The 22,512-nt window shown below is 44.3% G+C and overlaps 1 protein-coding gene across 1 annotated transcript in view; it reads left to right on the top strand.

Moving 5' to 3' along the window:
- hmgcll1 (3-hydroxymethyl-3-methylglutaryl-CoA lyase-like 1) overlaps positions 1-22,512 on the top strand; it is a 32,054-nt gene that overhangs the window by 8,139 nt on the left and 1,403 nt on the right. The window contains exons 6-7 of the mRNA XM_055889848.1: positions 12,305-12,368; positions 13,724-13,912. Of these exons, the coding sequence (XP_055745823.1) occupies positions 12,305-12,368; positions 13,724-13,912 (253 nt within the window). The remainder of the gene's footprint in view (positions 1-12,304; positions 12,369-13,723; positions 13,913-22,512) is intronic.

Here is a 22,512-nt window from a genome sequence, read left to right as displayed (position 1 = left end):
TTAGGCAAATTTGATCACGACGCCATCTTGCTCCTATCGTCTTATAGGCAGAAACTCAAACAGGATGTACCAGTGACGAAAACCATTCAACACTGGTCCGACCAATCGGAAGCCACGCTTCAAGATTGTTTTGATCAGGCGGACTGAAATATGTTCCAGTCAGCCTCAGAGAACAACATCGACCTACACGCTGACTCAGTGAGTGTGTTTATAAAGAAGTGCATTGGAGATGTTGTACCCACTGTGACTATTAAAACCTACCCTAATCAGAAACCGTGGATGGATGCAAAACATTCACACAAAACTGAAAGCGCGATCCACCACATTTAACCATGGAAAGAGGTCTGGGAATATGACTGAATATAAACAGTGTAGTTATTCCCTCCGCAAGGCAATCAAACAAGCGACCTGCAAGTACAGGGACAAGGTGGAGTCGGAATTCAACGGCTCAGACACGAGACGTATGTGTCAGGGTCTACAGGAAATCACGGACTACAAAAAGAAAACCAGCCACGTCACAGACACAGACGTCACTCTTCCAGACACCTTCTTTGCACGCTTTGAGGAAAATACAGTGCCACCGTCGAGGCCCGCTAACAAGGACTGTGCCCCCCCGCTTCCCTATCCCAGTCTGTTGTCCCCACATGCACAGCACCCAATGTCACAGGAAGGCCAAAAAGATCATCAAGGACATCAACCACCCGAGCCACTGCCTGTTCACACCGCTACCATCCAGAAGGTGAGGTCAGTACAGGTGCATCAAAGCTGGGACCGAGAGACTGAAGAGAACATCTTCTTTCTCAAGGCCATCAGACTGCTAAACAGCCATCACTAACTCAGAGAGGCTGCTGCCTACATTGAGACCCAATCACTGGACACTTTAATAAATGGATCACTAGTCACTTTAAACAATGACACTTTAAATAATGCCACTTTAATAATGTTTACATATCTTACATTACTCATGTTAGATGTATATACTGTATTTTATTCATGTTTACATATCTTACATTACTCATATCACATGTATATACTGTATTTTATACCGTCTATTGCACCTTGCCAATGACGCTTGGCCATCGCTCATCCATATACTTACATGTACGTATTCTCATTCACCCCATTAGATTTGTTTGTATTAGGTAGTTGTTGGGGATTGTTAGATTATATGTTAGATATTACTGCACTGTCAGAACTAGAAGCACAAGCATTTCGCTACACTCGCATTAGCATCTGCTAATGTGTATGTGACAAATAAAATTTGATTTGATTTGAGGTTGTGGGTCTTCCAAAAGGACAACGACCCCAAAGACACATCAAAAGCACCCATGAATAGTTCAAGAAGAAACACTGGACTCTTTGAATCACATCCATAGCCCACGGTGAGAACTGAAAACAGCAGTTGGTGGAGGGCAACCCTCAAACATTGAAGAATTTGAGCAGTTTGCTACTGAAGAGTGGGCCAAATTGCCAGTAGAAAGGTGCAACAAGCTCATTGAAGGCTACAAGAAGCATTTGTTGGCACTTATCTTGGCCAAAGGCTGTGCAACCAAGTAATAGCTCTGGGGTGCCTATAATTTTGTCCATGCCATTTGTCTTTATTTTAAAAATTAAAATTGAAAATATAAGTTAACAAAAATAAAATTGTTTCTGTAATGTTGAAAATCCAATAAGGTGTGGAGACTTTGTTGTGGTTGCAATTTTAGCTTATTTTTTGATGAAATAGGGAAATATTTAAGAAAAGTGCAAGGGTTCCAATATTTTTGACCACAACTGTATGTTTATGTTGACTTTGAAAAAAATGTACTGCCGTAAAATGTTTCAAAGGACTAATGTTACTCTCTCTCTGTTAGCAAAGGTACACTCAGACAGTGATAAATGACTCCAGAAATAATAGGTTAACAAGCAAATTTCCAGATGTGCACTGAATCGTTCTATGTGTTGCTTCAACTACAAGTCCAGATGGACAGTATAGAACCGCTGACATGAAGCATGTTTAAATTTTGTGGTACAGTAGCCCCCTTTCATCCAAACAACGCAGCAATGCCATGGCAACACATCAGTTTGACACAGGCATTCTGGCAAATATCCTGCTGTTGGAGATGGCTTGGGCAGCACTCCCTTCCCTTGAGTGCAGCTAGAACTTTCTGGATATTCCGGTGACAAACTGAGGTATCGTCTAACGACTGCGAGCCCAAGAGAAACATTTTCTACTTTTCACATGTCCGCTATTTCAAGCAGTGAACCTTTCCTACACATATGGAATAGGCATATTGTTTGACTTCACCCCCCTGCATAATTTCTCATTGCTACTGTCAACAACATAACCACTACATATAACAAAATATTCAACACCAATTGGATATAAGATTTGAAGTCTATATTGCACTGGCAGTTAGCGGTTACTGAATCCAGAAAACAGAGTTATGATCTACCTTATGCTATTTGTCCTTAGACAAATAGCATAAATTATGACTTTTTGACTAGAGAGAGTTAACCTTTTAGTCCAATTCACTTTGTGACATGTGGCCAAGTTGGCATGTTTATGACCCATGTATTAATATATTCCATGTGTGTTTATGACCCATGTATTAATATATAGTACCAGTCAAAAGTTTGAACACACCTACTCATTCAAGGGTTTTTCTTTATTTTCACTATTTTCTACATTGTAGAATATTAGTGAAGACATCAACACTATGAAATAACATATATGGAATCCTTTAGTAACTAAAAAGGTGTTAAACAAATCAAAATGTATTTTACATTTGAGATTCTTCAAAGTAGCCACCCTTTGCCTTGATGTTAGCTTTGCACACTCTTGGCATTCTCTCAACCAGCTTCACCTGGAATGCTTTTCCAACAGTCTTGAAGGAGTTCCCACATATGCTGAGCACTTGTTGGCTGCTTTTCCTTCCCTCTGCGTTCCAACTCATCCCAAACCATCTCAATAGGGTTGAGGTCAGGTGATTGTGGAGGCCAGGTCATCTGATACAGCACTTCATCACTCTCCTTCTTGGTAAAATAGCCCTTACACAGCCTGGAGGTGTGTTGGGTCATTGGCATGTTGAAAAACAAATGATTGTCCCACTAAGTGCAAACCAGATTGGATGCCGCATCTCTGCAGAATGCTGTGGTAGCCATGCTGGTTAAGTGTGCCTTGAATTCTAAATACATCACAGACAGTGTCACCAGCAAAGCATCCCCACACAATCACACCTCCTCTTCCATGCTTCATGGTGGGAACCACACATGCAGAGATCATCCCTTCACCTACTCTGCGTCTCACAAAGACACAGCGGTTGGAACCAAAAATTTCAAATTTGGACTCATAAGACCAAAGGACAGATTTCCGCTGGTCTAATGTCCATTACGCATGTTTCTTGGCCCAAGCAGGTCTCTTCTTATTATTATTGGTGTCCTTTAGTTGTGGTTTCTTTGTAGTAATTCATCCATGAACTTCTGATACACACAGTCTCCTTTGAACAGTTGATGTTCAAATCAAATCAAAAAGATGTGGCACATGTGCCGAATACAACAGGTACAAAACAACAACCTTACAGTGTGAAATGCTTACTTACAAGCCCTTAATCAACAATTCAGTTTTAAGAGAAAAAAGTGTTAAAGTATCTACTAAAATTAACTGAAATAAAACAAATTAAACGTTCTAAAATACAAAAACAAAAGTGAAATAGAAAAAAAATATTTATAAAAAATAACAGTAACGAGGCTATATACAGAGAGTACCGGTACAGAGTCAATGTGCGGGGGCACCGGTTTGTCAAGGTAATTGAGGTAATATGTACAGTTGAAGTCGGAAGTTTACATAGACCTTTGCCAAATACATTTGAACTCGGTTTTTCACAATTTCTGACATTTAATCCTAGTAAAGAAATTCTGTCTTAGGTCAGTTAGGATCACCACTTTATTTCAAGAATGTGAAATGTCAGAATAATAGTAGAGAGAGTGATTTATTTCAGCTTTTATTTCTTTCATCACATTCCCAGTGGGTCAGAAGTTTACATACACTCAATTAGTAATTGGTAGCATTGCCTTTAAATTGTTTAACTTGGATCAAATGTTTCGGGTAGCCTTCCACCAGCTTCCCACAATAAGTTGGGTGAATTTTGGCCCATTCCTCCTGACAGAGCTGGTGTAACTGAGTCAGGTTTGTAGGCCTTCTTGCTCGCACATGCTTTTCCAGTTCTGCCCACAAATTTTCTATGGGATTGAGGTCAGGGCTTAGTGATGGCCACTCCAATACGTTGACTTTGTTGTCCTTAAGCCATTTTGCCACAACTTTGGAAGTATGCTTGGGGTCATTGTCCATTTGGAAGACCCATTTGCGACCAAGCTTTAACATCCTGACTGGTGTCTTGAGATGTTGCTTCAATATATCCACATCATTTACCTACCTCATGATGCCATCTATTTTGTGAAGTGCACCAGTCCCTCTTGCAGCAAAGCACCCCCACAACATGATGCTGCCACCCCCGTTCTTCATGGTTGGGATGGTATTCTTCGGCTTGCAAACCTCCCCCTTTTTCCTCCAAACATAACGATGGTCATTAAACAGTTCTATTTTTGTTTCATCAGACGAGAGGACATTTCTCCAAAAAGTGCAATCTTTGTCCCCATGTGCAGTTGCAAACTGTAGTCTGGCTTTTTTATGGCGGTTTTGGAGCAGTGGCTTCTTCCTTGCTGAGCGGCCTTTCAGGTTATGTCGACATAGGACTCGTTTTACTGTGGACATAGATACTTTTGTACCTGTGTCCTCTAGCATTTTCACAGGGTCCTTTGCTGCTGTTCTGGGATTGATCTGCACTTTTCGCACCAAAGTACTGTAACGGTTGTCCTCCTCCTCTTCGCCTGAAGAGGAGGAGTAGGGATTGGACCAAAGCGCAGCGTTGTTATATGACATAATGAATTTATTAAAGTAATGACGAAACACGAAAATACTTCAACAAACTACAAAACAAAATAAACGATGTAGACAGACCTGAACTAGAGAACTTACATAAACACGAAGAACGCATGAACAGGTACAGACTACACAAACGAACGAACAAACGAAACAGTCCCGTGTGGTGCACAGACACAGACACGGAAGACAACCACCCACAAACAAACAGTGTGAACAACCTACCTTAATATGGTTCTCAATCAGAGGAAACGTAAAACACCTGTCCCTGATTGAGAACCATATCAGGCTAAATGACAATGAACCTAAACATAGAAACACATAACATAGAATGCCCACCCCAACTCACACCCTGACCAACTAAACACATACAAAAACAAGAGAAAACAGGTCAGGAACGTGACATAACCCCCCCCCCCCCCGCCCCCCTCAAGGTGCGAACTCCGGGCGCACCACCAAAAGTCTAGGGGAGGGTCTGGGTTGGCATCTGTCCACGGTGGCGGCTCAGGCTCTGGGCGTGGTCCCCATCTCACCATAGTCAATCCTCGCTTTTTTAGCCTCCTCCCAATGCCACCCTCCAAATTAACCCCACTGGATTAAGGGGCAATACCGGATTGAGGGGCAACACCGGATTGAGGTCAAACGCCGGATTGAGGGGCAGCTCCGGACTGAGGGGCAGCTCCGGACTGGCTGACGGCTCTTGCTGGTCATGGCTGGCTGACGGCTCTGGCTGGTCATGGCTGGCTGACGGCTCTGGCTGGTCATGGCTGGCTGACGGCTCTGGCTGGTCATGGCTGGCTGACGGCTCTGGCTGGTCATGGCTGGCTGACGGCTCTGGCTGGTCATGGCTGGCTGACGGCTCTGAAGGCTCATGGCAGACGGGCGGCTTTGCAGGCTCAGTACAGACGGCGGCTTTGAAGGCTCAATACAGACGGGCAGTTCATGCGGCGCTTGGCAGACGGGCAGTTCAGACGGCGTTGGGCAGACGGGCAGTTCAGGCGCCGTTGGGCAGACGGGCAGTTCGGGCGCCGTTGGGCAGACGGGCAGTTCAGGCGCCGTTGGGCAGACGGGCAGTTCAGGCACCGTTGGGCAGACGGCAGACTCTGGCCGGCTGAGACGCACTGTAGGCCTGGTGCGTGGTACCGGAACTGGAGGTACCGGGCTAAAGACACGCACCTTCAGGCTAGTGCGGGGAGCAGCAACAGGGCACACTGGACTCTCAAGGCGTACTATAGGCCTGGTGCGTGGTACCGGCACTGGTGGTACCGGGCTGAGGGCACGCACATCAGGGCAAGTACGGGGAGAAGGAACAGTGCGTACAGGGCTCTGGAGACGCACAGGAGGCTTGATGCGTGGTGCCGGAACTGGAGGCACTGGGCTGGAGACACGCACCACAGGGAGAGTGCGTGGAGGAGGAACAGGACTCTGGAGACGCACTGGAAGCCTGGTGCGTGGTGTAGGCACTGGTGGTACTGGGCTGGAGCGGGGAGGTGGCGCCGGACATACCGGACCGTGCAGGCGTACTGGCTCCCTTGAGCACTGAGCCTGCCCAACCTTACCTGGTTGTATGCTCCCCGTCGCCCGACCAGTGCGGGGAGGTGGAATAACCCGCACCGGGCTATGTAGGCGAACCGGGGACACCATGCGTAAGGCTGGTGCCATGTAAGCCGGCCCGAGGAGACGCACTGGTGGCCAGATATGTAGAGCCGGCTTCATGGCACTTGGCTCAATGGTCAATCTAGTCCGGCCGATACGAGGAGCTGGTATGTACCGCACCGGGCTATGCACACGTACAGGAGACACCATGCGCTCTACTGCGTAACACGGTGTCTGCCCGTACTCTCACTCTCCACGGTAAGTACAGGGAGTAGGCGCAGGTCTCCTACCTGACTTCGCCACTCTCCCTTTTATCCCCTCCCCCCAAGAAATTTTTGGGGTTTACTTTCGGGTTTCCTACCGCGTCTTCGTGCTGCCTCCATTCGCTGGTATCCCTCCTCCCACTGCGCCAGAGAATCCCAGGCGGGCTCCGGCACTCGCCCTGGGTCGATCGCCCACCTGTCGATCTCCTCCCACGTAGTGTAGCCCAGTTCCTTCTCCTGCTTCCGAGCTAGCTCCTCAAAACGCCGCCTCTCTGCTTTCGCTGCCTCCAGCTCAGCTTTGGGGCGGCGATATTCTCCTGGTTGAGCCCAGGGTCCTTTTCCGTCCAATATTTCCTCCCAAGTCCACGAGTCCTGTTTTTTTGGCCGCTGTTGCTGGTTCCTCTCACGCTGCTTGATCCTTGTTTGGTGGGTGGTTCTGTAACGGTTGTCCTCCTCCTCTTCGTCTGAAGAGAAAACAGGTCAGAAACGTGACATGTACATTCATCTCTAGGAGACAGAACACGTCTCCTTCCTGAGCGGTATGACTGCCACGTGGTGTATAAACATGGTGTTTATACTTGCGTACTATTGTTTGTACAGATGAACGTGGTACCTTCAGGCATTTGGAAATTGATCCCAAGGATGAACCAGACTTGTGGAGGTCTACAATTTTTTTCTGAGGTCTTGGCTGATTTCTTTTGATTTTCCCATGATGTCAAGCAAAGAGGCACTGAGTTTGAAGGTAGGCCTTGAAATACATCCATAGGTACACCTCCAATTGACTCAAATTATGTCAATTAGCCTATCAGAGCTTCTAAAGCCATGACATAATTTTCTGGGATTTTCCAAGCTGTTTAAAGTCACAGTCAACTTAGTGTATGTAAACTTCTGACCTACTGGAATTGTGATACAGTGAATAATTGTCACGTTCCTGACCTATTTCTGTTAGTTTATGTGTGTTAGTTGGTCAGGACGTGAGGTTGGGTGGGCATTCTATGTTTTCTGTTTCTGTGTTGGTTTTGGGTTGCCTGGTATGGCTCTTAATTAGAGGCAGGTGTTTGGCGTTCCTCTAATTAAGAGTCATATTTAGGTAGGCGTTGTCACAGTGTTCGTTGTGGGTGATTGTCTTCCGTGTCTGTGTAATTGTTTGCACCATACGGGACTGTTTACGGTTTGTTCAGTTTGTGTAGTCTAATTGTCCTATTCGTGCGTTCTTCTTGTTTTATGTAAGTTCGTCGTATAGGTCTGTCTACACCGTTTGTTGTTTTTGTTAGTTTAGTCAAGTTCGTGTTTTCGTTAATAAAATGTCATTTCACTACGCTGCGCCTTGGTTCCCTCAATACTCGTCCTATTCAGATGAAGAGGAGGAGGACTGCCGTTACAGAATCACCCACCAAGAATCCAGAACCAAGCCGCGTAATTTGGAGCAACGGGGAAGTATACAGGACTTGTGGAGTTGGGAGCAAATATTTAACTGAGAAGGACCATGGGCTAAAGTGAATCACCGTCCATGGGAACAGCTGGAGGCAGTTCGGAGAGTGGAGGAAAAGAGAGAGAGGAACCGGAGTTATGAGGGAACGTGTCTTGCACGGAAGCCCAAAAAGCCCGTGAGTAACACCCAAACATTTCTTGGGGGGGGGGGGCTAAGAGGTAGTGGGCCAAGGGCAGGTAGGAGACCTGCGCCCACTTCCCAGGCTTACCGTGGAGAGCGGGAGTACGGGCAGGCGCCGTGTTACGCAGTAGAGCGCACGGTGTCTCCTGTACCAGTGCATAGCCCAGTGCGGGTTATTCCACCTCCCCGCACTGGTAGGGCTAGATTGGGTATTGAGCCAGGTGTCATGAGGCCTGCTCAACGCGTCTGGTCTCCAGTGCGTCTCCTCGGGCCGGCATACATGGCACCTGCCTTACGCATGGTTTCCCCGGTTCGCCTACATAGGCCGGTGCAGGTTATTCCACCTCCCCGCACTGGTCGGGCGACCGGGAGCATTCAACCAGGTAAGGATGGGCAGGCTCAATGCTCAAGAGTGCCAGTACGCCTCCATGGTCCGGTATTTCCGGCACCACCTCCCCGCCCCAGCCTAGTACCTACAGTGCCTACACTACGCACTAGGCTACCAGTGCGTCTCCTGAGCCCTGTTCCTCCTCCACGCACTCTCCCTGTAGTGCGTGTATCCAGTTCGGTGCCTCCAGTTCCGGCACCACGCACTAAGCCTCCTGTGCGTCTCCAGAGCCCTGTACACACTGTTTCTTCTCCCCCTACTAATCCTGATGTGCTTGTCCTCAGCCCGGTGCCACCAGTGCCGGTACCACGCACCAGGTATAGAGTGGGCTTTGAGAGTCCAGTGTGCCCTGTCCCTGCTCCCCGCACTAGTATGAAGGTGCGTGTCCTTAGCCCGGTGCCTCCAGTTCCGGCACCACGCACCAGGTCTACAGTGCGCCTTATCCGGCCAGAGCCATCCGTCTCCCCAGCGCCATCTGAGCCATCCGTCTCCCCAGCGCCATCTGAGCCATCCGTCTCCCCAGCGCCATCTGAGCCATCCGTCTCCCCAGCGCCGTCTGAGCCATCCGTCTGCAATGAGCCTGCAAAGCCGCCCGTCTGCCATGAGCCTGCAAAGCCGCCCGTCTGCCATGAGCCTACAGAGCCGTCCGCCAGACAGGAGCCGCTAGAGCCGTCCGCCAGACAGGAGCCGCTAGAGCCGTCCGCCAGACAGGAGCCGCTAGAGCCGCCCGTCAGACAGGATCCGCCAGAGCCGCCAACCAGACAGGATCTGCCAGAGCCGCCAACCAGACAGGATCTGCCAGAGCCGCCAACCAGACAGGATCTGCCAGAGCCGCCAACCAGACAGGATCTGCCAGAGCCGCCAACCAGACAGGATCTGCCAGAGCCGCCAACCAGACAGGATCTGCCAGAGCCGCCAGCGAGCCATGAGCGTTGAGAGCCGTCAGCCAGCCATGAGCGTCGAGAGCCGTCAGCCAGCCATGAGCGTCGAGAGCCGTCAGCCAGCCATGAGCGTCGAGAGCCGTCAGCCAGCCATGAGCGTCGAGAGCCGTCAGCCAGCCATGAGCGTCGAGAGCCGTCAGCCAGCCATGAGCGTCGAGAGCCGTCAGCCAGCCATGAGCGTCGAGAGCCGTCAGCCAGCCATGAGCGTCGAGAGCCGTCAGCCAGCCATGAGCGTCGAGCCGTCAGCCAGCCATGAGCGTCGAGAGCCGTCAGCCTGCCATGAGCGTCCAGATTCGTCAGTCAGCCATGAGCTGCCCTTCAGCCAGAAACGGCTATATACCCAGAACTGCCCCTCAGTCCAGAGCTGTCTCTCTGTCCGGAGCTGCCTTTCAGTCCGGAGTTGCCCCTCTATCATGATCTCCCTCTCTATCTTGATCTACCTCTATATTCTGATCTATCCCTCTGTCTGGTGCTATCCCTCTATCTTGATTTATCCCTCTGTCCCGGTGCTGTCCCTGTCATGGATGTTACTAAGAGGATTTTGTGGGGGTAAGATATGGGTGGACATTTTTAGGGGTAGATGGAGGCTAGGATTGATTATGGTGGGGTGGGGACCTCGCCCGGAGCCTGAGCCACCACCGTGGTCAGATGCCCACCCAGACCCTCCCCTAGACTTTGTGCTGGTGCGCCCGGTGTTCGCACATTATGGGGGGGGTTATGTCACGTTCCTGACCTATTTCTGTTAGTTTATGTGTGTTAGTTGGTCAGGACGTGAGGTTGGGTGGGCATTCTATGTTTTCTGTTTCTGTGTTGGTTTTGGGTTGCCTGGTATGGCTCTTAATTAGAGGCAGGTGTTTGGCGTTCCTCTAATTAAGAGTCATATTTAGGTAGGCGTTGTCACAGTGTTCGTTGTGGGTGATTGTCTTCCGTGTCTGTGTAATTGTTTGCACCATACGGGACTGTTTACGGTTTGTTCGGTTTGTGTAGTCTAATTGTCCTATTCGTGCGTTCTTCTTGTTTTATGTAAATTCGTCGTATAGGTCTGTCTACACCGTTTGTTGTTTTTGTTAGTTTAGTCAAGTTCGTGTTTTCGTTAATAAAATGTCATTTCACTACGCTGCGCCTTGGTTCCCTCAATACTCCTCCTCTTCCGAAGATGAAGAGGAGGAGGAATGCCGTTACAATAATAAGTGAAATAATCTGTCTGTAAACAATTGTTGGAAAAATTACTTATGTCATGCACAAAGTAGATGTCCTAACCGACTTGCCAAAACTGTAGTTTATTAACAAGACATTTGTGGAGTGGTTGAAAAATTTGTTTTAATGACTCCAACCTAAGTGTATGTAAACTTCTGACTTCAACTGTACATGTAGATAGAGGTGAAGTGCTATGCATGGATGATAAACAGATTGTAGCAGCAGCGTAAAAATGGGGGCGGTGGGGACAATGGAAATAGTCCGGGTAGCCATTTGATTAGCTGTTCAGGAGTCTTATGGCTTGGGGGTAGAAGCTGTCTAGAAGCCTTTTGGACCGAGGCTGCTTGCCGTGCGGTAGCAGCAAGAACAGTCTATGACTAGAGTAGCTGGAGTCTTTGGCAATTCTTTGGGCCTTCCTCTGACACTGCATGGTATAGAGGTCCTGGATGGCAGGAGGTTTGGCCCCAGTGACGTACTGCCCTCTGTGATGTTGAGATGTGCCCAATATTTGAACTCTGTAAAGTATTTAATTTGGCTGCAATTACTGAGGCTGGTAACTCTAATGAACTTATCCTCTGGTAACTCTGGGTCTTCCTTTCCTGTGGCGGACCTCATGAGAGCCAGTTTCATCATAACCCTTGATGGTTTTTGCGACTGCACTTAAAGTAACTTTCAAAGTTCTTGAAATTTTCCGGATTGACTGAACTTCATGTCTTAAAGTAATAATGGATTTGCCATAATATGGACTTGGTATTTTACCAAATAGAACTATCTTCTGTCCCATGTGGCTCAGTTGGTAGAGCATGGTGCTTGCAACGCCAGGGTTGTGGGTTCAATTCCCACGGGGGGACCAGGATGAATATGTATGAACTTTCCAATTTGTAAGTCTCTCTGAATAAGAGCGTCTGCTAAATGACTTAAATGTAAATGACTTAAATGTAAACCTCCCTTACCTTGTCACAAAGTAACTGATTGGCTCAAATGCATTAAGAGTGAAAGAAATTCCACAAATTAACCTTTAACAAGGCACACCTGTTATTTGAAATGTATTCCAGGTGACTACCTCATGAAGCTGGTTGAGAGAATGCCAAGAGTGTGCAAAGCTGTCATCAAGGCAGAGGGTGGTTACTTTGAAGAATCTCAAATATAAAATATATTTTGATTTGTTTAACAACATGATTCCCTATGTGTTCTTTTATAGTTTTGATGTCTTCATTATTATTATATATTATTCACTATTATTAGAAAATAATCAAAATAGGGGAAAACCCTTGAATGATTAGGTGTGTCCAAACTTTTGACTGGTACTATATGTGTGTTTTTGACCCATGTATTAATATATGCCAAGTGTGTTTATATTTACCATGTATGTTTGTTTTCTTTTAGATATGTTTCTTGTGCACTAGGATGTCCATATGAGGGACCCATTGAACCCACTAAAGTTGCAGAGGTAAGACAACACTTCTGCGTTGCCTTCTTGTGTCAATAATGGACATACTCTATATCTTATACGTGGGTCGTTCCACGATATTAGTTCCTTTTGGCTCGTGTAACTTGTTGAAAAAAATCTTGTTTTATTTCACCTAATTTTAACATTCTGTCACAAAGAGCACATGCTCAACCTAATAAAAAAAAATCCTATCTCAAAAATTACTGTAGTAAGTGCCTATAGTGCCAAATAAAGTAACAGGTTTGACCATAACAGGGTTGACCATAACAGGATTGACCGTAACAGGGTTGACGATTTAATCAGCCATAAAACCCTTGTGACAGGGGAAATGGAAGCTTGTTGTGTGCAACAGGGAGAGGCAAATTAATGCAAGCTTCACAAAGAAAATGCAATTTTTCTAAGATTTCTATTCAAATCAACACTTGAGTTGCTTACCAAGAAGACATTGAATGTTCCTGAGTGGCCTATTTACAGTTTGTTTTTACGGTTTGAAAATCTATGAATCTAAGACTTGAAAAGGGCTGTCTAGCAATGATCAACCATCAACATTTTTATTTATTTTTTATTTTACCGTTATTTTACCAGGTAAGTTGACTGAGAACACGTTCTCATTTGCAGCAACGACCTGGGGAATAGTTACAGGGGAGAGGACAGGGATGAATGAGCCAGAGCTTGTAGAATTTTTAAAAGAATAATGGGAAAATATTGTGCAATCCAGGTGTGCAAAGCTCTTCTAGACTCATAACTGTCCTTATCGCCTAAATTGGGGTATTTTGTGTAGATGGGTGAGAGAGAAAAAATGTATTAAATGAATGTTGAATTCAGGCTGTAACATAACAAAATGTGAAATAAGTCAAGTGGTATGAATACTTTCTGAAGGCACTGTATAGTAAAGAGCACTTCATTTCATATACAGTATCAGGCTTTAAAAATCCAATATTGGTGGACAATTTCTATTTAAAACATCAAAGGGACGCAGTAGGGAATAATTTTCTGTACATGTATAATCTAAACAATATCAAACCCCCGAAAGGACTGTTTTCTAGATAAAAAGAAAATGTTCATATGTCTGTAATGCTGTAACTACAGTATACACAGTTCTTCTTTTTTTATTTTAAAATGTAACCTTAATTTAACTAGGCAAGTCAGTGAAGAACAAATTCTTATTTGCAATGACGGCCTACATCTGCCAAAAGCGGACGACGCTGGGCTAATTGTGCACCGCCCTATGGGACTCCCAATCACGGCCGGTTGTGATACAGCCTGGATCATATCAAGCAAGAGAGCTCTGAGCTCCTGCATGTTTATGTTTCCAATGGACTTGTTATGATAAGTTGCTCTATTCTTGGCTATAGGTGGTAAAGCGGTTGTATGAACTGGGCTGCTATGAGGTGTCTCTGGGGGATACTATCGGCGTGGGCACCCCAGGCTCCATGGCCAAGATGCTGCACTACGTCATGAAAGAGGTACCCAGCAGCGCTCTGGCCGTTCACTGCCACGACACCTACGGCCAGGCTCTGGCCAACATCCTAACTGCACTGCAGGTAATGAGCTAACAGCTAACATTTAAGCACAATATGGGCACTACGGTTGTTTCAAACACATATTTTTAGATCCCCTGACAATCTAGGGTATGAGTAATGTGTAGTAAAACGTTACTGAAAGGATGCATGGTAAACGTTCATGACACAATACATAACAATGTGGTAGAGGGCCATTATGAAGTGGTCCAAGATGGTACAGATGTTGGATATTCATTTGAGCCAGTTTGCTATAGCAGAAAAATAATCCTGCAGCAATAGCAAATGTGAATTATTATGAGAATTATAATTAATTGACATTTTTGTAGGGGTTTATACACTTTTCGTAAGGGAAAATCAAGTCTGAAATTTCAAAGTGGAAATTTCACTCAACTACACTACAAGTTTTACATTTCCTACATTGCAGGAAAGTTGTCACCAAATTAAGGTCCTACATCTGTATTATGAAGGCTCTTGTGTACCAAACGTCTTGTGTGCTCGGATTGTTTTGTGAGAATTGAGGAGGCATTGTTTGCTTGAATGAAAATATATTCATAAACAACAAAAACAGAGGCTATATGTCACAATAGGACATACTGTACATAAATAGGAGAACACACATCTCTCAATTGGGAACATGATCTGGAAGTCCCCCACAAAGTAAAATAATACAAAAACTGCCCACCAATAAAATCCCAGAATCATAATGAACATAAGATATGCTGTCATATTACCAGCAACTACATTAAAGATAATAAAATAGTATTTCACAGATCATTAATAAAGCTTTATCCTCTCTTTAAACCACAAAATCGAATTAAGTTGTACAAAGCTTCCTGGAACACCACTCTTCTATTGTGTTTTTCACCACCTCTCCGGAGTGAACCTATGACCCGGGAGTCAGTCAGGTCATAAACCAGAGGTAAGGTAGACATGGCTGTATCAGTTCTCTTGGGAACCTCATTGTGCTCTGTCTCCCAGTTTGTCATCCTTGGCAGCGGAGGGATGATCTTTTGGTGCTGGGCGGGGGGGGTCAGAAGATGTGAAGGGGGTTCACACAAAGGCTCACCTATTCAGTGTCTGTTTCACATGACAGTGCTCTGGCCTTGACAATGGTACTGAGTGTGAGCGGAAGAAACAGCCAGCCCTGAGGGGTTCCCAACTCATGTGCTGCTTGGCTGTTGAACTATTTGACAATACTGCGCTTAAAGGGCATGGGGAAAATGATCCTATCATTGGCCCGCATGAAACACATGGAAAATGGAGAAGGCGAAAGAAACCTGTCCAGACCAGTAACTATGTAACTGAGACAGGGAGAATGCAGTGACTATCGCTGAATTCATTGAGAAATCAAGAGCTTGGGACTATAAGGTTCTATCTGCAAAGATATGATTCTGAGATAATTAGCTTTACATTTTCGCAACCCTCATTGTGTCAGCAATTTTAATCTCTTATTCTTTTGAACTTAACAACATGCATTTGGGTATTTAAAGAACTATATAGGTAGAGAACATTGAACAGAACAAGGCTATGTCAATAACAACATTTTGACAAGAATGCAGATAGGAAGTTATAGTCCCAATCTCCCAAAAAGTGACTCATGGTAAGACACTTAGAAAAACAGAACAATTCAAAATGAAAAAGGCATCATTCACTTCAGAAAAGCATTTGTTGTGCTGCAATCCCACTTACCCTAAATAACCCAAAGTCTGCATAACTTTTAGCACTGATTCATGGCTTTACTTATGAATTTATCTACACAGAAAATTCACCAGTGTTAAATCAACACTGACAGTGTTACATTTAACACTGATACAGTGTCTATGCAGTTCCACACTTTTCCGTGTTAAATTAACACAGTGCTTAGTCTAAAGCCTTATTTGCATAAAAACATTGATATTGAAACAAACAATTCTAAAAAATCTACCTGCAATAGAGCATGCTGGAAATATGATAATGATGGCCGTGGTAACACTGGTTATTAACACCAACACTGGGGTTCTTTTACACCCATTAGTGTTAATTTATCAATTACAGAGTTCATTTAGCTCCTGAATTAACACTGTAAATGTTACACTGAAAGATCAACACTAGGTAACACTGGCCAATTTGCTGTGTATTTCCATGCTGTTGTTCATAAAACAGCTTCCTGTTTTGTATTTTTTTTTAAATAACCTTTCAACACATCCTGATGTTGGGCACTTTTGACAAGGGGTGAGAAGACCCAGAGTGTGGGTAAAATTCCTTTCTGTGAATCACATAGAAATTGATTTATCACAGCTGCCCCGTGACCATTGAAAATAATAACAGGCGTGGATGTTTAGCCAACCATTTGTTCTCCTCCCATCTCAACAACCTCAGTGGAAATGAAAGATTTTATCATAGGCTTTTCATTACTGAGTGCCAGTAGTCCATGCCACCAACTGGGATAGAAATGAATTCCACTAACCCCTGTCAACCCCGTGTCAACTCTGCTTTTGTTCATGATAATGACATTCCATGCTCTTTGTACCTTTATTTTGGGAAGTTCTGGGGTTCTTTGTTACAAACCCACCTTGGCGGGTCACACAATGACAAACTATGTACTTCGTTTTTCAGACTTGGCTGGGAAATAGATTTGATCTGACCCAACGTTTCCATGTAAACTGCAGCTGACTTGCTGAGCTATTGATAGAACTCAGTGTAGCCAGACGCTCTTGACTGAGAATTCAGACCTGTTCTTACTCATGCTTATCTCCTCTACATGAAGCAAAGCAAGTCCGAGCCAAAGCTCATCGACAGTGCTTTAAACTTGTGAATCTCGCTAAATACACCGCATACAAACGTATGTGAACATCCCTTCAAATTAGTGGATTCGGCTATTTCAGCCAAACCCATTGCTGGCAGGTTTATAAAATCTAAACCGCCTCTGGAAGCAACATCAGCACAATAACTGTTCATCGGGAGCTTCATGAAATTAGTTTCCATGGCCGAGCAGCCGCACACAAGCCGAAGATCACCATGCGCAATGCCAAGCGTCGGCTGGAGTAGTGTAAATCTCTGGTGGTTGCCAGGAGAACGCTACCTGCCCAAATGCATAGCGCCAAATGTAAAGTTTGGTGGAGGAGGAATAATGGTCTGGGGCTGTTTTTCATGGTTCGGGCTAGGCCCCTTAGTTCCAGTGAAGGGAAATCTACAGCATACAATGACATTGTACATAATTCTGTGCTTCCAACTTTGTGGCAACAGTTTGGGGAAGGCCCTTTCCTGTTTTCAGCATGACGATGCCCTTGTGCACAAAGTGAGGTCCATACAGAAATGGTTTGTTGAGATCGGTGTGGAAGAACACAGAGCCCTGACCTCAACCACATCGAACACCTTTGGGATGAATTGGAACGCCGACTGTGAGCCTGGCCTAATCGTCCAACATCAGTGCTCGACCTCACTAATGCTCTTGTGGCTGAATGGAAGCAAATCCCTGCAGAAATGTTCCAACATATAGTGGAAAGCCTTCCCAGAAGAGTGGAGACTGTTATAGTAGCAAAGGGGACCAACACCATATTAATGTCTATGATTTTGGAGTGAGATGTCCGACGAGCAGGTGTCCACATACTTTTGGTCATGTAGTGTATTTACAGAGTGGAAAGTATGGATGTTATTCTGATAATGGGTGGAAGTGGGTCAGAAAGGGTCACTATTCCATTTTGTCCAATATATCTAAATACTCAGATGAGTGTTTTCCCAGTGGTGGCTTGGGAGACCCACTAATGGGTTGTACTGTAGCTAATATCTGCTGGGTAGTGGATCTCTAACTTGGATAGAGATGTTTATCTTTACTTGTGGTGTACAACGTTTGGGAAGCACTGGTGACAGAGACAAAGTTGTAAATAGGATGAGAATGTTTCATAACCACGGTGATGACAAATCAAACAGGCATGTTGTCCAATAAACCTATGGTTATGAGTTAACCCATGCAATCCAGAGGACATTACATTTGAGCTGTGTAGGTGTATTGTTGAGTGTCATTAAAGTGAAGTGAGATGGGTGTAAAGACCTGTCAGTGGTAAACAACTCTGCCTATTTTCAACAAAGTGACTAAACATTTAGACAGCTTCATCTATGTGGTTTGATGGTTGATTACTAAACCCTCACTCAAAGGTCAAGGAGCAAAGTCTCTAGAATAATGAGTGTTAACATTAGTTGAATGTTAATGACTCTTCAAACGCAAGGTTGTTGACATATCAACAAAGGGAGTCTCTTTTCTAAAGAATTTGGAACGCTCACGTTGTGCAGTCTTAGCAATGTTTATCTTCGGTAAGCATGTTTAGTGCTCTAGCTAGCTAGCCTACAGCACCGCCTATGACAATATTTAAACTTTTCCCTAAAAATTACTTCTGGAAATTTGGCAACATTGCCAACATGACAGGCTACAAGGAACTCCCATTTAATTGCCTGCTGAGGATATTAGCTTATTAGAAAAGGCCTGTGCCCCAGAGCGTGGTGCAGGAGTCAGTGTATGTGCCAGGTAACCATAGTGATGAAAGCCAGTAACTTGGTGGAAAATATACCTCTCCGTATGCGCTTAAGATCAAGACAATGCTGCCCTGGGCATGGTCCCATTAGTACACGAACACACAAAGAAATGGTGCCTTATTAGAGAGTAAAACACTATCAAGTAATCAACCTTAGGTCGACATGAGGTGTCTGCTGTGTCTCAAGATGGAAAATATAGTTTAATATACTAAAAACCATGCATCTCAAAGTTAACTATACAAACAACAAAGGTTAGATTGTCTCAATAATTGGTGCAACCAATGAGGCAGGTGAAATTAGTATTTCTTGAATTTAGTATGACTTACTTCTTCAGCTTACTGTACAAAACATTGTAGTCAAATGCTTTGAGTGGTTTACACTGTAACTGAGGGGTACTTTCTTTAAGAGTGAGGGCTCTACTTGGCCAATGACTGCCATGGTCCGACTAGACAATAGAAGGTTTTCATGCTTTAAGTTAGAAATTTCCCTCTTTTCATTTCTGATTAATCCATATATGTTTTTGTGTCTACCTCCCTATTACCTACAAATATCAAGGAAGATGGCTTGTAAAGGTGGCTTTACAATGACAGGACAGTTTATTTATTGCTGGAAAGGGCTGTCCCAGGTTAGACATTTGTCAGCCTTGTGAGTTACCATTGAATACAATCTCCTTCAGTTCCACATTCTATGTAGAGAAATGTCAAGGCTGCGGTGGTGAAACATTGCTGCCTCAAACACTTCAATGAACATACCCTTTCTGCCCCAACTGACGCACGGCCGCACTTCAAACAAACAATACTGGACAAGAGTGTGGCAATCTCTCAAATTGTTCACTTACAGTATATTAGCCGCCTTCCGTAATCCCATATCATGTGATGTGAACAGCCCGAGTAAACTAAAGTGTATTTTGCCAGGAATGTATTGTTTTTTTACCTCCACTGCTCACTGAATGTGGCTCTTTAACAGCCAGGCCACATCTGGTTTCTGGGCTATGAGAGGCTAATTGAACACTGGCAATTTGGACTTTCTGACCACCAGTCCCTGTGCATATTACGTCCCATAGAGCAACAGGAGTCAGACGTGTTGTTGAAAAGGATCGCTGTGCTCTTGCATTTTGTTCCTCTCGGAAATGGTCCACCGGAGACCCTCTGACCCTCTCGCAGTTAGCGGTAGAATGCGAGAGGTTTGGCACTGTAAATTACAACTCTGTGTTTACACAACAAAAAAGTCTGCCCAGTACAATATCCTGCCCTGGAGTTAACTAAGGTCTGGGAATCTTGTGCGCAGTGCACACCGGAGTGGATCACTAGGCCTTTGCCAACACAAACAGCAATTACAGGCTGCTCGGGAACAGCCCCTGGATAAAATAGACCCTTGTCTCGGAGAAAAGGCACCAATTAGGACCATTGTTTAAAGAGCAAACCGTGCTTCCGTTATTGTTGTTTACTTGGGTCTGTCCCCCAGGGAGAGACGTCCTTCATGGTTTCATTCTGATGTGTCCCCGTGCCACACCGGGGTCAGTGGGAGGATAAGCGAGTTCATTTTATAGCACCGTGGGATCCTCTGACATCTGGTTCTGCCACGGAAGCAGGGAAACGTTGTTAATATTCTCCTGACGGTCGCTGAGATACATGGAAAACATTGTGAATATCTTAATCTGCGATGCCTCTGAGAAGTAGATGCTTGGCTTCAGGGCCGGCCCTAGCCTTTTTGGGGTCCCACCTCTCGGGTAAAACATTTTCGTGGCTCCCCTCTTGATGGCTGAAAGAAAACTTTTAAAAGACATTTCCTGCAATGCACATTTTGCCATGGGGCATAGAGAAAATATTGCAGTTTTAAAGTAAGTTTTCTGCCATTCTACACATTTTGCCATGGGGCGGAAAGACATTTAAAAAAATGTATAATATATGTAATGCAATTCTACATATTTTGCCATGACTTACAGTTTCTTCAGAAAGTACATAAAGCTTTGTATTCAGGACATTCCATTTATTTATTTGCCATATTTTGCAGTTTTAGTTCATTGCCTTATTGCAAAAAGGATGCATGTTTTGGAATATTTTTTATTTTGTACAGGTTACCCTCTTCACTCTGTTAATTAGGCTAGTATTGTGGAGTAACTACAATGTTGTTGATCCGTCCTCATCCCATCGCAGCCATTGAACTCTGTAACTGTTTTAAAGTCACCATTGGCCTCATGGTGAAATCCCTGAAAGGTTTCCTTCCGCTCCGAAAACTGAGTTAGGAAGGACGTCTGTATCTTTGTAGTGACTGGGAGTATTGATACACCATCCAAAGTGTAATTAATAACTTCACCATGCTCAAAGGGATATGCAATGTCTGCTCTTTCAAAAATGTATGCTAATCTACCAATGGATGCCCTTCTTGGTGTGAGGCATTGGAAAACCTCCTTGATCTTTATGGTTGAATCTGTGTTTGAAATGCACTGCTCAAATGAGGGACTTCACAGATAATTATATGTGTGGGGTACAGAGATGAGATAGTCATTCAAAAATCATGTCAAACACTATTATTGCACGCAGTGAGTTCATGCAACTTATTAAGTGACTTGTTAAGCAGAGTTTTACTCCTGAACTTATTTAGGCTTTCCATAATAAAGGGGTTGAATACCACACCTCTCTTTCCTTTACTGACACAAGACATTTCAGCTTTTACTTTTGTATACATTTTTTGTACAAAAAAAATAAAACAGAATTCCATTTTGACATTATGGAGCATTGTGTTTAGGCCAGAGACACAAAATCTTTATTTAATCAATTTTAAATGCATCTATAACACAACAAAATGTGAAAAAAGTAAAGGGGTGTGAATGCTTTCTAAAGTCAAGGGGTGTGAATACTTTCTAAAGGCACTGTATTCCAATGATCTGAGTGAAAGTGACTAACAAAATCAATGTGGGCCGCCTGGAGGTCAGGGCCCCTGGGCGCGTGCCCTGCATGCCTGGTCGGTATTCGGACATGATTACTACAAGTTTAGATAGCTGGCTAGACTAACTTACCAATCTAAAAATTGTTAACTGACATGGCTAATTTAATGACTCTCGTGACTGACATAACAAGATAAAAAACTACTGATACACAACCAGATTTCGAACTTGCACCTTGTGTATTCTACTATTCTACCTCTCAACTTGAGACCCCGACTGAATTCCTAGAAAATAATGTTTTTTGGGGTCATGGGCCACCTACCGGCTGGGGGCCCTAAGCTACCGCTTATGTCGCTTATGCATGGAACCGGCCCTGCTTGATTTCATAATTTGTCCCAATGAAGACAAAAAGTTCCAAGGCTATTGTAAATAACCTGATGGCTTTGAGGCCTGAGGTCCTCAGAGGCATATTATATAATAATTTCCCCCATCCTGAAAGTAAGTGAAGCTGTGTACAACGTTTTTATCACGTGGCAGTTGATAAACTGTATAAAACTCCGGTTCTCTGTTGGAGCATATAAATCATGTTTAAAACCCAACATAACAACAATAGCATATCCCATGATTTGAGAGTTAACATCTGGGAAAACTTCTCTATGGGTCATATTGTCTTTAATGAAATGTAAATGTATTCGACAAGAATAATTAAACTTGTCTGGCAGACTGAAGATGTTTTTATGACATCAACATTTTGGACGAAACAAGCTCCTGATTTTTTTTCTGAAAGGTAGAGTTAAAGTTTAATGGAAGACAAATTAGCGAGGTGGGTTTAAGGCAAATGATTATGCTTTCATGTGTTTTTGAGGTCTTCATAACTTGGAATTGAACTGTCACTTTCAGCTGTACTTCCTGTCTCCTTTGCTTAAAGTCTGAAGGGACAACAAAGGACAACAACACATCTTTATGCTTTTCTACATTCTTTATACAGTGATGTTGCATTCCTTATGAAAGATAAAAACATTCTTAGCACGATAAAGTGGATTATTCTCCCCAAGATCACATGAGGTGGATGTTTTGGGAATGTTTAACTATGATAAGGCATTTCTTTCCTGCAACACTAGGTCAACCAAATATCAGTGAGCCTATCCCTTGCTAAGCAACATGTTCTGGCTGTTTGGTACCGTGGTCCAACAATAAGCTCAACAATGCATCATTAATTCTCATA

Source organism: Salvelinus fontinalis, chromosome 30, assembly GCF_029448725.1.
Source record: "Salvelinus fontinalis isolate EN_2023a chromosome 30, ASM2944872v1, whole genome shotgun sequence".
Classification (NCBI taxonomy): domain Eukaryota; kingdom Metazoa; phylum Chordata; class Actinopteri; order Salmoniformes; family Salmonidae; genus Salvelinus; species Salvelinus fontinalis.
The sequence above is the reverse complement of the archived record's forward strand: the minus strand, read 5'-3'. Positions and strand labels throughout refer to the sequence as shown.